The sequence below is a fragment of the Cynocephalus volans genome, chromosome 4, assembly GCF_027409185.1.
Source record: "Cynocephalus volans isolate mCynVol1 chromosome 4, mCynVol1.pri, whole genome shotgun sequence".
NCBI lineage: Eukaryota > Metazoa > Chordata > Mammalia > Dermoptera > Cynocephalidae > Cynocephalus > Cynocephalus volans.
This window is the reverse complement of record NC_084463.1, coordinates 147,265,140-147,282,949: the sequence shown is the minus strand read 5'-3', so window position 1 is coordinate 147,282,949 and position 17,810 is coordinate 147,265,140. Positions and strand designations below refer to the sequence as shown.

Sequence of the window (17,810 nt, the reverse complement as noted above, 5' to 3'; positions counted from 1 at the left end):
GTCATTTAAAAAACATTTACTGATTGTTGTTTAAATGAATGGTAGCCTGTATTTGACAAGAGATACACAAAAATAAAAGGTTTGTAAATAATGAGTTATTGAGCCCCTAAGATGCACTGGGTGACTCTTTCATGAACTTCATCTAGTTAATTCTCTCAAGTTAGCTGGAAATAGATGTAGTCATTTGCAATGTACTCATCAGCAATACAGTGATCTAAAATAAAGCATTATGTGCCCCAAATTACACAGATCAGGGAGGGGTGGCTAGAATTCAAAATTAAATTTGTGTAAGCACTTCTTAATATTTCAAGGCAGAGCATAAAACAGTCCTGTCTTTAGGAGATTTAGGATCATGCTAATTAAGTATGTACAGGGTTTACTTTGACATAGATTAAAAACTTAAATGTTTGAGTCTTTGAGATGCACTGTTTTAAGAAATTATAGTATCAAATATCTATTCCTTGCATGTTGAACTATCAGCAGATAAAATTTTGTTAAGTGTGTTGCTAAGTGAGGCATATGTTGTTTTAGATCATGACTCTACTACTTGATAGGTCTATGGCCTTGAGCTAATTATTTAATTTCTCTATGACTAAGTTTCCACTGCCATAAAATGCATTTACTAATATTTACATCTTAGAGTTATTATGAGAATTTTAAAAGCTAATGCCTTAAGGCTTTTAGAAGAATGATAGGCACATGGAATGCAAGAATTGTAAGGTAATATGAGAATTATTCGGCCTACTGATGGTTAGTGTAGTTAAATAGCACACTGAGACCATATGCTTACTCAAGCAAACCCAGACTATAAACCCATGTGGTTTCATTTTGTTATGTTTATAAATTGTACAAAAATGTACTTTTTGTAATGGTAGAGAGTCAACATTTAGGCAAAATCTTAACTTACAAGTGTCTGTATCTTACAAACCATCAAGATCAGATGCATCATTTTACATATGAGGAACCTAGAACAGTGAATACAAGTTCTTAAAGTGCGTGAACAGCGACACAGGAGAACAAATCATGATGGCTTCTTTTCTGGCCTATTCCTTCTTCTTACAGAGGGGTATTGTGGTTGTAATAGCATCACTCTGAGAGCATAAGGAGACGCGGTGCTTTTCACTCAGGTACAGGAGCTATACCTTTCTCGCTCTTCATAAATGAGCTGTATTTTTGGGAGAGAAGAACAGGTCAAATATGCAGTTTTTGTTTTAACCTACATTTTGTAGACTTGGAGAATTTGGCTTACTTTCTTATCCCATTGTATCACATACAAATCAGAATTAGAATGGCTTAAATGTTTTAAGGTCAGTAACTTTGGAGGTTACCTGATTTGTAGAAAAAAATCAGGTAATTATTATTAAAAGTACGAGTTTCCACATTAAATTTATTTTGTTTGGTTCTACATCTTTTATGTATGAACTCCAGGCTCTGGACTCAAAAAAATTCTAATCTTAAGTTCTACATACAAGTTTGGAGGTCTGTGTATGGAAACTTCAGTTAATTTTTACGTTTCTAAAATATTATTAGTCTTGGTTATGCATAAACTGAACTTAGGAACATATCTATTTGCATACATCTTGTTCTTTTCAAAGTTCCCCTCATCTATCTTCATTTTGAAACTTAGAACTTTCTGATTTATATGGTGAGAAATTATTTCTTAAATTTGAGAGCATTGAAGGAAATGAAGTGATGAATTTACACTTAACATTAATGACTGATCCAAGAATAGAAACCAGACATCTTCCTGAACTCTAAAATTAGGAAGCTGGAAGTACAGGTGTCAGTTTATATGTGGTGAACCCCAAGTGCATGAGGAAACTGAAATGAAAAGAGAGGATTGCCAGGCAGTGAAATAAAGCCTTATCTGTGACCATGAGAACAGAGACAACTGGAGGTTCAAACACACGTTTAGGAACATTGTTTGGTTTTCAGGTTGGACCATATTTTATTAGTAGAAAAAATAATTTTTTATCAATAAATGAAGACAGAATGTTTTACCCTGCCTGACTATTTTAGCCACATTTGTTTCTGGAGAGGCTACATTTCATGTATAAACCATAAAATTTTTGTTTAGTTTTGGGGGAAAAACAATTCAGGTGGATTTTTAGTTCCATTACATGATTAAAATAATCATCTCATTTACGACTATTCATATGAAGAAATTAAGAGTTGTTCAAACCTGTATTTCGAATATTGTCTTGCATTGAAAATAGACTTTTTATTTATAGGTAAGGAAATATTTACATTGTATGATTGGAGGCATGCTAAGAACAATTACTTTTGATGGCTTGTCTGTAAGTTAATTCTAAATCTCAAAATTGCAGCATAGAAAAAAATTCATTTGTTCTAAGGCTTCACATTTGTTACAGTTTTGGGATTTTTTTTTAATATGGAGGGTGACAGTTAACTGAATCTGCAAAAGGGGAGAATGAACAGGTAATTTACAAATGAGTTGATGAGAAAAGTGTGATGTGCTTAACATGTGTGATGTGTCTTCTGCAAGGAGGCAGTGGAAGACACATCACACATTTTAAGCAAAGGTAATAATATTAATAATATTAATGGTATTTAGAGTCAAATTTATAAACAAATAAATTTATATGTAAAGACAATTGGATACTTTGGTTCAAAATTCTGTTATTTTAGTAAAAGTTTTGAGACTCAAACTAAATTACCAGAAGTTCTGGTCATCCCCAAGTACATTGCCTTGATTTTCACATATCAAATCCTGTTGGTTTAATATGTGCTGAATGATGAAGATATTATAAACACTTTATTCTATATTTGGTTTTTAATTAAAATACCTCCAGTGTAGAATTAGAGATTTGACTAGTAGATCTCAACATTTTCTTCTTGCTTAAATGATACTATGATTCTAAAATATCATCTTCATGGGAGCCAAATTTACTGGATTGTAATACTGACAACTTTTAGAGAATCGATTTGGTAGCCTTAGCATTTAAATAACAAATTTGGACATTAATAATCTCTAGTTAATAAACATTGTCCATTTATGGATTTATTTGTGTTACACAACAATTTTGAGACAATGTCCAAGCTAGTTTCACCATTTCACAAGTAAGAGAACTGTAATTCAAGATATGAAGCAATTGGTACCGAAATTCACATACCATAACATAATTAACTAATAGAACTCAGGTGCCAGCTATCTGTCTTCATATAAACCTTTTCCCATAAACTTCCCAATAACCTTTTATCTGAATTATACAGTGTCAAGATTATTAATGGGTTTTGGCAAGAGGCATACGTGGAACAAAATAAAAAATAGAAATGCAGACTTCAATTCAGAAAACAGAAAAAATTGACTTGCAAAATATATACTGAATCAAAAGCAAAACCATCTGGGTAAAACTGCTTCTGCTCCTCTTTTTAAGTTTTAACTACTGCTTTATTCTATGAATCATTTAAGTACACAATTATAATTGAAGTGTCTACAGGGACAGATATGCTTGTTTTAAAGTATCAGCATTTTAAATCACAAATAAGGAAAAGGCAAACAAGCAATGAAAAATGACTCAAACCAATTACATGGATCTTTTGCTGAGAGTTATCTCACACTTTGCATTCCAGGTATGTACACATGAGGGTACTTCAAAAAGTTCATGGAAAAATGGGATTCAAACATAGTATGTATCTTTCCATGAAATTTTGAAGACCCCACGTTTGTATATATGTATATTAATTTTTAATTTTGTTTTTTACTTCTAAAAGAATTTTGAGGTAGATTATATTCCATTAGTAATCACTGTTACATTTTACATTTGTAGAAAAAGTATGACCTATGGTTTCACCTTTAAAAATTTTGAGTTTCTGAGAATCTACAGCCATTTCATTTGTAAGCTGTAGATTAGAAATGTTTGGCAACTAAAAATAATTTTTAAAACTTTAAAAAATTGATTGAGTGCATTCATTTTTATTAATGTCAAGATTGAACATAAAGCATTGAAATAATGATTTATGGAAATCATGAGACTAATAAAAACAAAACACTTTCATTAAAACACAGATTTTCACTTTCTGAAACTCTGGTATCATATCCATTGAACATAGTTTCTTGATATTACTGTTATCTTTCATATTCTCCATGGCATTTCTGACACTGACTTATGCATTATATCTGTTCAGTTGGCTGTTCTATATTTTTACTGCCCTGGACTGTGGAAAATAGAAATATTGTCACTGTGTTTATTATCCCAGAAAACCAGAACATCGAAGTCTTTGCTTGGTCTCATTTTTATTTTGCTACATTGCTATTTGGATGGAAAATGTGCTCATAATGATTTCTATCACATGTGCTCATCTACTTGACCAACCCATGTATTTCCTCCTCCATTATCTCTCACACTCTGATCTTTGCTACACATCCACAGTGACCCCCAAACTAATGACTGATTTACTGGCAGAAAGAAAGACCATTTCCTTTAATAACTGCATAATACAGCTCTTTACCACTCATTTCTTTGGAGACATCGAGATCTTCATTCTCACAGGGATGGCCTATGACCACTACATGGCCATCTGTAAGCTCCTGCACTACACCATCTTAATGAGCAGGCAGAGGTGTAACACAATCATCATGGCTTGCTGCACTAGGGGATTTATACACTCTGCCGGTCAGTTTCTTTTCACCATCCTCTTACCATTCTGTGGCCCCAATGAGATAGACCACTACTTCTGTGATGTGTTTCCTTTGCTGAAATTAGCCTGTTCTAATACAGATATAATAGGTCTCTTAGTCATTGCTAATTCAGGCCTAATTGCTTTGGTGACTTTTGTGGTCTTGATGTTGTCTTATTTTTTTATATTGTATACTATCAGAGCATACTCTGCAGAGAGCCACAGCAAAGCTCTTTCCACTTGCAGTTCTCATGTAGCAGTGGTGGTCCTGTTCTTTGCACCTGCGTTATTCATTTACATTAGACCAGCCGCACGTTCCCAGAAGATAAAGTGTTTGCTCTTTTCTACACCATCATTGTCCCCGTCTTCAACCTCCTGATCTACACGCTGAGAAACTTGGAGATGAAGAATGCCCTGAGGAAAGGTTGGTGCCATCAAATACTCCTGAAAGCAAAGTAATTTTTCTGAATTATTTCTGCTTTTGTGCCATGGTCCCATGAGAGCACACTGTGAGTAAGATCCATTCTCAACATCTTCCTGTTTTTAGTGTGTGGAGAGATAAGTGGGCAAACAGGATGCATATCCCTTTTGTTTTATTTATCTACACTGACACCAGATCAACAAACTGAGAATTATTCTTATTTATACTCTCTTCCGTCTTACTTAATCATTAAGATTGTGCTCATATGACATGAAATAAGCAATTCCTTAAAAATGAAGAATTATATGGCATTATAATGAAAAAATAAAATGGGTTATGTATTTCCATGCCTTAAAATGCTAAGAAACTGAGTAAAAAATTACCTTCAAGTTTTAAAACTTTTTACTGAAGTATAAATATATAAAATTGCACTTATCACCAGAGTGCAGCTCTTGAGTTTTTGCAAACTGAGCACTATTGTATAATCAGCAACAAGATTAAGAAGCAGAAGTTACCCATACACCAGAAGTCCTTCTGATTCCTCTTTTTAATTAATATTTCACAAAGGTAACTGCAATTTCCATCTCTAAAATCAAATAGTTTTTTCCTGTTCTTGTACTTTGTAGAATAAGAATGATACAGATTGTACTCTTTACTGTCTGTCCCTTCATTATTTTATTTGTGGAGGTCATTCCTCGGGCTTGTGAATTTTCTGACTGTTTTCATTGCTACATGGTATCACATTGTACAAATGTATAATGATGAACTTATCCATTCTCTCGTTTCTACCCAAGACATTTGGGTAGTTTCCCATTCAGTACAGCACTGCTTTGTATACTTTAGAATTTAAGTCTTCTGGTGAATATACGTCTTCTATTGTTTCTTCATTACACTTTATATTACAATTAAGACAAAATGCTAAGACAGTCATTGTACATTTGTGTTAATAATCTTTCCTAATATATATATATATATATACATATGTTACTGACATAAAAGTATATTAAATAAAAAAACTTATTTATAGAAAAACGCTAGGGTGAATGGTATAAAAAGCTTAGAAATATTTGAAATTTCTGGCACTTCTAAGATCCATCCAGTGGGGTATGGGATATGCTGATTAATAAGAACTTGCTTGTCAACCACAGGTAAAAAGAAGACAGTTCTTATGTCAGTAGTTTACACGATGTAGCTCTGAAAATCTCCCAGCAATGCAACATTAGGTTAATTTAGCAAGATTAACACATATGCAATCACCACTGGGAAATTTTACCAATTAGAATCTTCACTGTACCATATGGAGTTGTTTGGAATATTAAGTCCTGCATTTAGCATCTAAGAAGAAAAGCATGTATTCCAGTAGGCTCCTAGTAAGAGCAGTGATGCCAAATTAGGAAGACATTCTATGAGTTCATGCTAACACTGGATTGCCACACACATACTCAAACACAAGCAAATACAGACCCATAGTATAGAAGATAAGATCTTTCCAGAGGATTCTATTTCTGGCACAACTGAAATAAATTGCATATATAAAAACAAAACATGAAGGAGGAAATCTTCAATTTCTGTCCAAAAGCATATAATGACCCAATAAAAAAATAATGAGTATAGGAGAAAATTAGGTTGAAAACATGTATTTCACAGTTAGCATATTAATAGTTATAATAATAGTTATTATTAATAATAGTTATTACTATAATAATATATAATGGTTATTTTTATGATAGTTAGCATAATATCATTTATTATAGTTCTCATACAAAAAATATAAATGAATACATTTATAATAATAGAAAATAATTTCAAAAGCATGATGTGGTAACTTGAGTCTTAAAGTTTTCCAGGCTGTTAGAAAACAAACAAAAGAATTTTAAGAAATAAAAAAAAGAGCATTTTCTTAGAAAATTAATGGATAAAACATAGTAGCTACATCGTAAGTAATAATCAGTGAACTAAATTTTAGATATTAACAATTACTCAAAACAAAGAATAGAGAGACAAAGAAATGGGGGGGGAAATTAGAGACATTAAGAGACATTGGAAATGGAGAAAAAGGGAGCAACACATGTCTATCAGACTCCTGGGTTTGGGAAATAGTGAGAAAATATATTTTAAAAGATAATAACTGAGCATTTCCTGAACTGATTGGAAAATACTTAGAAAAAAATTACAACAAAGAAAAAGAGTAACTGTTAGAAAGTGCCATAGAGAATATTACCTCTATTTAATAATAATTTAAAACACAAAAAAGTGGAAGCCAGAAGAAAATGGAATTACATCTTGAAAGTACTAAATAAAAAATATCATCCTTAATTCTTATTTTTTTTAGGGGAAGAGTGAAGCAGGAAGTTTTCCATATGATAAAACAAAATCAACAATGATAAAAATGGCAAGAATCTACTCCACACACACCCTCAGTAAAATAAGTTGTAAAGAATATTTTTTATAAAAAGGGAAGATGTTCCAACAAGGAAGATATAAAATTCAAGAAAGAACGGAGAATGGAGAAAATAGACTTACGTGTAAACCTAGATGTTGTGTTAAAATAACAAACATATCTAATATATAAGATAAACACAGAAGAGAGAACAAAGATCTAGACCAAAATATCAGATAAGTTGGAAAAGAAATATTGCTCAGAAGGACAGTAAATATATTAATCAAATTCAGGCTCGTTAAGATTAATTAACAGACATGATATCTTGAGTAATTACTAGAATAATAGAAAAGATGCATAGAGGATAAATAAAAATGTAATTAAAGAAAAAACTAAAGCCAATTCAACTGAAAGGCAAGAAAAGAGGGAGGGAATGGACACATTGTGGGAAAAAAGCAAAAACAAAACAAAACAAATCATGGAAGTCAGTTTAAGTGCATGAATAAAGCAAAATCATCACAACTGGCTAAATTCTTTAGTGGAAAACCAAAGACTATCATAATGGTTTAAGATATAGTAAGGTACTTTTTACAAAAATGCACCTAAACCATAGAACACAAAAACATTGAAACTGAAAGCATAGAAAAGATAGAGAAGGCAAATACATTAGCATCTGAAGGGGTGTTGCATGCATACATGGAACAAAATGAGCATTAAGGCAAAAGAGATTATCAACTTTTAAGGTCATAAAATATTGATAGAGTTTGCAGTATAGAAACATTTACAAATTCTAAATATGTATGGATGTAGAAGGGTATAGAAGATTATATCCAAAACAATAAATAGCACTAATGAACATATATAGAACACTACACTTGACATATGGGTTATAAAGCAATTTATCATATTTTATGACACAAATGAATTCTCAACCAGTGTCAAGAATCCACAGTATACAGAGCATCTTACCTAATGACAATTCAATAAAGGAGCAATCAATAAGAAAAATATAACTTTTAATATAAAATATATGGTAATTTAAAAATAAATTCCTGTAAAATTAATCAGTCAAGAAATAAGCAATAATCAAAAACAGAATATTTAGAAATAAAAGTTAATGAAAGTATTATTAATCAAAAAGGTAGGCAATGCCTAAGGGAAATTTATAGTTTGAAGTTCTCGATGTTCTAATGGAGAAAAACACATTATCATCTCAATAGATGCTTTATTACAATTTAATTGCAAGCTTAATCTAAAAAATATTAACTATAAAATTTTACAGCAAACACCGTATGGAAGACTAAAATACTAAAACTTGGTCCATTAAAATCAGGAATAAGATGTGAAGTTTATTATCACCAGCTCAAATTAATATTATTTAATATTATACTGAAAGTCCTAGATAACACATAAGACAAAGAAAGAACAAAAAGACAATTATAGGCATTGAATCAGTAATGAGTGAGATATTATTTCTATAGACCCTACAGAAACAGAAAAGGTTATATGGCAATTTATTTTCAACTAAAATTGAAAAGACTCACAATGTCAAGTTTTGGTGAAGTTGCAGAGAAACTGGAAAACTCAAGTATTGCTGGTGGAAGTGTCAAATGACACAACCACTTTTGAAAACAATTTGCCAGTTTCTTAAAAAGTTAATAAACACTTACCATATGACCCAAAGATTCCACTCCTAGGTATCTATCCAAGAGACATGAAAATATATGTCCACATGAACGTGTACATGAAAGTCCACAGCACCAGCATTTATTAAACCATAACCTGAAAACAGTACAAATGTCCAGCAACTGCTGAATGACTATACAAATGTGGTATCTCCATAAAACGGAATACAGAATACAGCACTACTCAGTAATAATGAGGAATAAATCAGTGAAAATGTGACAATGTAATGCACCTCCAAAACAATGTACTAAGGGAAGAAGGTATATACGTAAAATAACAAATTGAATTATTTCAAAAATAAAAAGTCTATTTCTCTCCTGGTTACCCAATGTGGCCTCAATATTTTGCAAATGTATGGAGGAATAAACTGATGTGTTCTTTAGCCCCCCTTGAGATCTCTGACCACAGCTGTACTGATTCTTTTACCTTCTAGCAGTAGCTTTCAATCTCTATAAAGCTTGGACCCTTAGCTGCTCATCTTTATCCAGAACTAATAAATTATCACAGTAAATGTGGTTGCCGCAACTCAGCTCAGCTCTGAGTTTACCTTCTGTCCTCAACCCTATTTCTTCTAGTTCTCATTTTCTTCATAGCTCTCCAATACATTTAAGAAATAATTTCTCTATGTGTTTTCTAGCTTTTCAATGTGGGAGTGCTGGTCTCCTGTCACTATGTCCCACCCAGAAGTCTGTCTTTCGAATTTTAATCTGCATTCTAAAGGGTCCAACTAGTCCAAAGTGTGAATTCTTAGACTTTACTTATAATTATCATAAATGCTTTAAGGACATGGAAATTGGCATTAGGTTTAAGAAGACTTCTAGGTCCCAATGACATTGGTCCTAATGTCAAAAGAATTTTTCATGGTGAGTGACACATTTATTTACTATTTTATACAACTTTTCTTCTGCAGAATTTTTTCATAACATTTGTCATTTCTTAATTTCTTTGAGTGTAGATTAAAGAGCTCATCATGGGGGTTCTGACTTTATAAAACACACTCAGTGATTTGTCAGTGGGGAAGGTTTTATCAAGTCTTGCACACATGAAAATTCAGAGAACAAAGAAAACAACCACAAAGATGTGGGATCCACAGGTTGAGAGGGAGGTCTGCCTCCCATTCTGGCTAAGGTTCTTGAGAGAGTGAAAGACGACACTGTGAAAGATGAGTCTGAGCAGAAACACAATAGGGCAGATCAATCCTGCACTGTCTGCAACCATGAGACACCTGTGTCATTGGCCTCTTAGTGGTGGTCAATGGAGGACATAGGTGTCAATAGTGATGAGTTTCAATAAAGGGTACATGTCACAGATAATATGATCAATAACATTAGGGCCACAGAATGGGAGCCCCTAAATAGTGCTAAGTTGAAGGACTTATTGCAGGAAACCTACAACACCGGACACTACCAGCAACGTAATAATCAAGTAATTCAAGGGCTTACAGAAGGCCACATAGAGGTCATAGGTCATCACGAACAGAAGAAAGACCTCTGAATAGTGCTAAGTTGAAGTACTTATTGCAGGAAACCTACAACACCAGACACTACCAGCAACGTGATAATCAAATAATTCAAGGGCTTACAGAGGCCACATAGAGGTCATAGGTCATCACAAACAGAAGAAAGACCTTTGACCCACCAAAAAAGTGCTCTGCAAGCCAGATTGGAAAGGCATGATATTTTGCTTAGAAAACATGTCCATAGTCAATTTGGAGGAAATGCTGCTGAGGAATACATCGGGAAATGTTAAACTAGCAAGAGAAAAGTACATCAGTGATCACAGGGTCTCACTGACAGTTACAGTCATGACATTAGCAGGGGGCACACCATGGTCCAAATGGAGAAGAGGAAGAATTTAACAAAAAGTACTTTCTGTTCCTTTGGATTTTATCAGAGGCCCAAGAGGACAAAGTAAGTTACATTGTTCCTTGGTTTCATCTGTTCCTTATAGGTGTTAATTTCAAATATTAGAAAGTTTAACCATAAAAAATAGGGAAAAACCCTTTAAATATTACAATCTGAACATTTATTTACTCATTTAGTCAAAAAATGTGTATGGAGCATATACCTGTGTCAAACTATTTGCCGTAAATATTGGGATTGAGTAAGACATGGTGCCCTGCCCTGAGTAATTTGACAGATATTGATGAGACCAGGCAATTACAATCCAGTTTAATAAGTGTCATTATGAATATATTCACATCGTGCTAAGGATCGCAGCACCAGGACATCTAAATCAAACTGTGATCAGAGAAGACCTCAGAGGAAGTAGCCTCAGATGAGCTTCAAAGTGAATAAAGTGAGAATTGACTGGAACAAGAGAAGACAGGAAGGGAATTCCAAGAAAAGGTGCTACATGTGTAAATGCACAGAAAGGCAGTACTTGAGAAGCCATGTAAGGTAAGTGACATAGTCAAAATCAGTAGAACCAATTATTAGTGGATCTTGTGTATATAATGACCTAACTTACATCTCTAATTCAATATTGATTTCCTGCTTATAAAACTAAATGTTTTGTTTTCCACAATAAACCATTCCTTCCTAGGTTTTTCCCATGTTGGTAAATGGTGCTGCCTAAACACGTTACTGTTCAGACTAAAAATCTTACGTATCTTTCACTATTCTATTTCAGAATTTCTGTTCACTCTGCCATCAAAATATCCCTAATTTGATCATTCTCCCAACTCTCTATTACCCTCTTAGCATGCTGCCATAGTCATCTGCAAATACTCTGTGCTTTCATTTTGGCCTCCAGCAATCTATTCTCATGAAACAGTCCAAATGGTCTCCTCAAAAATCTTCTTCAGATCATATCACTCTCCTGCTCAACCCTCCTACACAGGATTCCTATCCTGCAGTGAATAAAATTCAGTTATCCCATCTTGGCCTACAAGATCCTAGATGACATGGGTTCAAACTCATCTCTTAAACCTCTCCAAATTAATCCTGCTCTAAAATTTTTGCTGTTTTTAAAAGATCATAAGTATCATATAAATCCTGACCAGGAATTTTCTAGATGTTCTGTTTATTTTTCAAAGATGCTGAATTTCCCTTGTGGAAATCTCTCAAGTTTTTACGTACATTCAGTATTTACTTACACCATAGTTTATATACCTGCACAAACATGATGGATGTTTATATGGATGAACACAACAGTAGTTACTAGGAAGGGTCACCAAGGTAGGCATCTGGGGTGCTGAAAAGTTGTATTCCTAGAATTGGTGTTTACAGGGTGTTCACTTTTGATGATCATTACAGTGGGTTCTCTTATGTTTGTGCAACTTTCTATATACTCATATGTACTATACTTGACAATATTCTTTGTTAATTTACTGACACTGCCCTATTACATGATATCTAGCTGTCTTTTTCTATCCAAGACATTATTCTTATCTGATACCCTTCCCTTCTCATATTTCTGTGTATAAAATCTGAAAATAATAATTCATTATTTACATATAATATTCAGTATTTTATCCAAAACATATTTCCAAACATTTCTTACCTCTTAAGGAACATTTTCCAATATAGGAAAAGAAGAAAGTAGGCTGACTTTCCCAGCCACTCAACTAATTAACTGACTGTGGTAAGCAAAATAGTGGTCCCCAATGATGTCCACAACCTAATGCCCAGAATCTGTGAATGTGTTTTGTTATATGATAAGTAGGGATTAAGATTCAGATGGAATTGTTTGCTAATCAGTTGACCTTAAAGCAATGATGTTACCCTGCATTATCCAGGTGGGTCCAACTTATTCACAAACGTTCTTTAAAGTGGAAGAAGGAGGCAGAGGAGGAGGCCAGAGTCAGAAAGAGATCTGAACATGCTACAGTGCTGACTTTGAAGATGGAGGCAAGGGGCCACAAGGAAGAAGGCAACCTCTAGAAGCTGGAAGAATCCAGAAAATGTGTTTTCTCCCGAGCCTCAGAGGAATGCAGCCCTTTCAGCACTTTTATATTAGCCCAGTGAGGCTCAGTTTGGACTTTGACTTCAAAAACTATATGACACAGCATTTGTATTGATTTAAGGCACTAAGTATGTGGTTGTTTATTACAGTAGAAATATACTAATAACTAATATGATAACTTAATCATGTTGAGTGTTTCCAAAAACCTGAACACAATTGCTCCTTTACCTTCTGCTCTTCATTTATTAATTATTTCCTCTTCTAAACCCAGATAGTGAGAGTAAGAACAAGATTTCCTTGACATTTTTACATATTGTATGAAAAAGGAAAAAGCTGTTGAGAAAATGGTAGAAAGGGAAAGAACAAAGGGCAAGCATGAGGGAAAAAGATGTAATAGGAATAAGAAAGGAAATAGCATAACTATTACGGTCAAGAGTCTCCCTTAGTAGTTTACATTTTTAAAGTATATGAATTAAAACCAATACCTCAATTCATCCCATGTATAGACCAGAAATGAACCTCATCCTGCCTCTTCCTCCAGAAATCATCATAGACCCAATCAAGAAGAAGAGCAGTGAACCTGAATAGCACAATTACATCTGCTCTTTCTCATTCAAATGCAACTTTCAGAAGAGTAGAACAATAAAAATTCAATGAAAAGCATTATATTCTTTTGCTTTTGTACCCCAGAAGTATGTCCAATTCGGTATGCCAATAAAAAGAAACAAGAAAAAAACATTTTTTTAAAGAGAATATGTTATTTTAAATAAATACTATTTAATGTATATATTGAAGCACATTAAGGAATGAGGTATACAACAATAAAATTATTAGTTCTGTTCTCTGAATTTCTTTGTATTAATTTTATGGTCCTAAAAGTGAGAATGGATTGGGTTTCAAATTTAGCAATGATTTTTATTTATTTACCTATGTATGTATTTATTTATTTTTCATTGTGCAACACTGTAAATTAAAATTCATTTTTAGGTCTACAATTTGGTTTTGACTAGGAAGGAAGACTTTGGGGAAACACTTTCCCCAAGGTCATTGTCATTTTGCCTCATTCTGTTTAAATAGACCTTACAAGAAGTAGAGAAAAGAGCATTTATTGCAGAAGGCACTGTGAAATGGCTGGTTTCAGCAGGGGAGACAACCAGGAACAGTAAAAACTAATTTCTACCAACTTTTGAGCTTTGGGGGTCCAGGGATTCGCTGGTACTAATTATTTACAAAGCAATTTCTCAGTCATCATTCTTACTTTACTTTGGACAGCTGTACTCAAATCATCTCAAAAAGAAATAGAGAAATACTGGAAAACACTGGTGAGTTGTTTTTTTCTTCTAAAACTAATAAAGAATGTTTGTGGGAAAAGATAATTGACTAGAATTTCTACATTTTGAACACGCGTAACCTAATTTCAAGACTGTTCTGTGGAGTGAATGAAATTACTAAGATGATGATAATAAGACAGAAATGTGTTATCTATACATCACTGTGATATAGGGTAGCATGATTGTGAGTAAGAAAATGCCAATCATGTCAGAGGAAAGTGGGGCATTATAAAATTTGAAATACTCAGAAAGGAGAGGAGGGAATCCCTGAGATGGATCTTGGTTTAAGGAGAGATAAGGTTTCTGCTAGGACCGTGTGCTATAGGCGGTAGAGGAACAGTTCCCAGTCTCATGTGTAAACATCCAGTTTCTTTTAGATGAAAGCTGAACAAAATAAATACCAGTTTCCAAAATCTCCTCTGATTTGAGCTCCCTTAAAGTGAAGGGTTCATTTTAAAATTTGTTGGAAGACCAAAGCGGGATGAGCATGTAAATGCCGAGGATGTGCTTCAGTTTGTATCTGGATTATATTACTACTATTATTATTATTACCACTATTATTATCATTATTTTGTAATGCATGAGAGAAAGCACACCTGTAGTAACTGCTCTACCGACACTAACATACAGACATGTGGAAACACAGCCCTGTAGATTCCCAAAAGCTGGAAGTGCCAGACACAATGTTGCTACAAAGGGACAGCTGAAAGCAGAGTTCAGAAGGAACTGTAAACACTAAGCTGGATAGATCTTGAGGGAATGTGGTCTCAGGTGGACAATCTATAGAGGGATTATTTATATCTATGGCTTTGATTTGAGAAAGAACCCAGAGGTCCTTTTAATCAAAACTATTCTACATACCCTTTTCCACCCAAACGTGCCAGTGACCCCAAAGGAGTGCCTGAAATTCCACCACTAAAGATTCATCCATTTAAAAAAATATTGTTCTTTTCCTAATCCTATTCAAATTATTGTTCAGTGACAATGTCTTCCAGAAATATTTAATTCGTCCAGGCTGGGAGAACTAGTATAACTAGCATGAAATTTGAAGTATTAGAAGGATGCATGAGATTAAAGGATGAAGTCCTGCTTTTCTTCTTCTTCTTCTTCTTTTCTTTTCTGTTTTTCAGTTAACAGACAAATGTTTGAAATAAAACTGAGGGAATTCCTGGGGAATCCAGTCCTCTGAGTATGAAGATGGAGAAATTACCTGAGGCTTCACTTTCCCTCCTTCCAAAACCAGCAGGGCTTCTTGCCTCATCTCCATGTTTCTTTTGGTGCTTTATCTTCTCTTATCTCTCTCTCTCAGTAACAGAAGTGATTTAATTTCATGGTAGAAATAACTACTAATGTGATAGGAGATAGTGAAATGGAAACTGTCATTTCACACATGGGATAAAGGAAGCTCCCTGAAGTTAAATGATTTTCCTGGGTTACAAGCACTGCTATTGCAGATTCAGGTTTGCATAATTTCGTTCCTATTTCTACTACACCACACCACATCTTGACTACAAGAGATGGAGACCAAATAAGGTTGGGGGGTAATAAATCACATACACAAAGATATGAGTTTCATAAGGAGGAGACTGTCACCAGTCTCCATGACCCAAGTCCTCATGACTGGATGTGCTGATGAGTCTCGGCACTAATGAGAAGGGAAATGTGAGCATATGCATTAACTTCTGGTTCAAAATACAGCAGACATTTCCAAACCAATAAACATTACAATATCTCCAAACACAGAAGTTCTATTAAAATTAAGTCGAGCACCCCAGGCAAAATAAGAACTAAGTAAATTTTGGCAGCAGTTGAAAAAAAATAAATAGAAGTTGACAGAGAAGAGATGCTCAGTAACTTAAGATTTAGGGAATTTGCTGTGTCTCTCTGAACTTTGATCCGCATCTGAAATGAATGAATGCTATATTATATTGAGGTAAGATGATCAGAATAAATGCACTTGATTTTATTTAAGTGTGCGTGCCAATCAGCAATCAGTACCCAGTTTTGCATTTGTAGCTACTGTGATTATCCGTTGGTTCAGAGCTAGAAATACATGCTGTTAGTCCTTTCTTTGTTTCTTTCAGGTAGTTTAGTTGCTTCTGCGGAACTTAACCTCCCGGATTTATTCAATGGGACAAATAAACAATGTAACTGAATTCATTTTCTGCGGTCTTTCTCAGAACCCAGAGGTTGAAGAAGTTTGTTTCATGGTGTTTTCTGTCTTCTACACACTCATCCTTCTGGGGAATCTCCTCATTATGCTGACAGTTTGCCTGAGCAACCTGTTCCAGTCTCCTATGTATTTTTTTCTTAACTTCTTGTCTTTCACTGACATTTGTTACTCTTCGGTCATAGCCCCCAAGATGATTGTTGACCTGTTAGCACAGAACAAAAGGATCTCCTATGTGGGGTGCATGTTGCAACTCTTTGCGGGACATTTCTTCGGCTGCACTGAGATCTTCATCCTTACTGTAATGGCCTATGATCGTTATGTGGCTATCTGTAAACCCCTACATTATATGGCCATCATGGACCAGGGCAGGTGCTGTAAAATGTTACTGGGGACATGGGTGGGTGGGTTCTTGCACTCCATTATCCAAGTGGCTCTCGTAGTCCAACTTCCCTTTTGTGGACCCAATGAGATTGATCACTACTTTTGTGATATTCACCCTGTACTGAAACTTGCCTGCACAGACACCTATGTTGTTGGTGTTGTTGTGACAGCCAACAGTGGTACCATTACTCTGGTAAGCTTTGTTGTCTTGCTAATCTCCTATTCCATCATCCTGGTGTCCCTGAGAAAGCAGTCAGCAGAAGGTAGGCACAAAGCTCTCTCCACCTGTGGCTCCCATATAGCTGTGGTCATTATCTTTTTTGCTCCCTGTACTTTTATGTATATGCGCCCTGACACTACCTTTTCAGAGGATAAGATGGTGGCTGTATTTTACACCATTATCACCCCCATGTTAAATCCTCTGATTTATACACTGAGAAATGCAGAAGTAAAGAATGTAATGAAAAAGCTGTGGGGCAGGAAGGTTTTCTAGAATGCTAATGGGAAGTAGTTGGAAGAAGTAATTTAAGCCACATGATCTTAAATTGTCTTAGCCTCAGTTCATTTACCTGTACAATGAAGATGATAATAACAACCTCACAGGATTTGAGGGAGAAAAAATGAGATAATAATGTATCTAAAGAAATAAAGTATATCTTATTATTACTATCATATTTATTCTAATATTTCATAGCTGAAACTTCCTGTAGTATCCATGTCAGAGAAATCTCATTACACTCAGAATCTCAGCATTATTATTCTTAGCATTATATGTTTCTCCTCCCTATTTTGGCTTTTTGCCATTTTCTTTAAATAATGGAATTCTGCTGTGAAGTATTTAACACTCTTTCTAGGGTTTAGAACTATGATTGATAAACATTAAACACTGAA

The 17,810-nt window shown here is 34.3% G+C and overlaps 1 protein-coding gene and 1 pseudogene across 1 annotated transcript; both read left to right on the top strand.

Moving 5' to 3' along the window:
* The first annotated feature begins 3,052 nt into the window (after positions 1 to 3,052).
* Positions 3,053 to 5,100, top strand: LOC134376462 (olfactory receptor 4P4-like; annotated as a pseudogene).
* Positions 5,101 to 16,479: 11,379 nt separating this feature from the next.
* LOC134375562 (olfactory receptor 4S2-like) lies at positions 16,480 to 17,412 on the top strand. Its single transcript, XM_063094108.1, has one exon. It carries the CDS (start codon positions 16,495 to 16,497, stop codon positions 17,410 to 17,412), a length of 918 nt encoding a protein of 305 aa, XP_062950178.1. The 5' UTR covers positions 16,480 to 16,494.
* Positions 17,413 to 17,810: the final 398 nt, after the last annotated feature.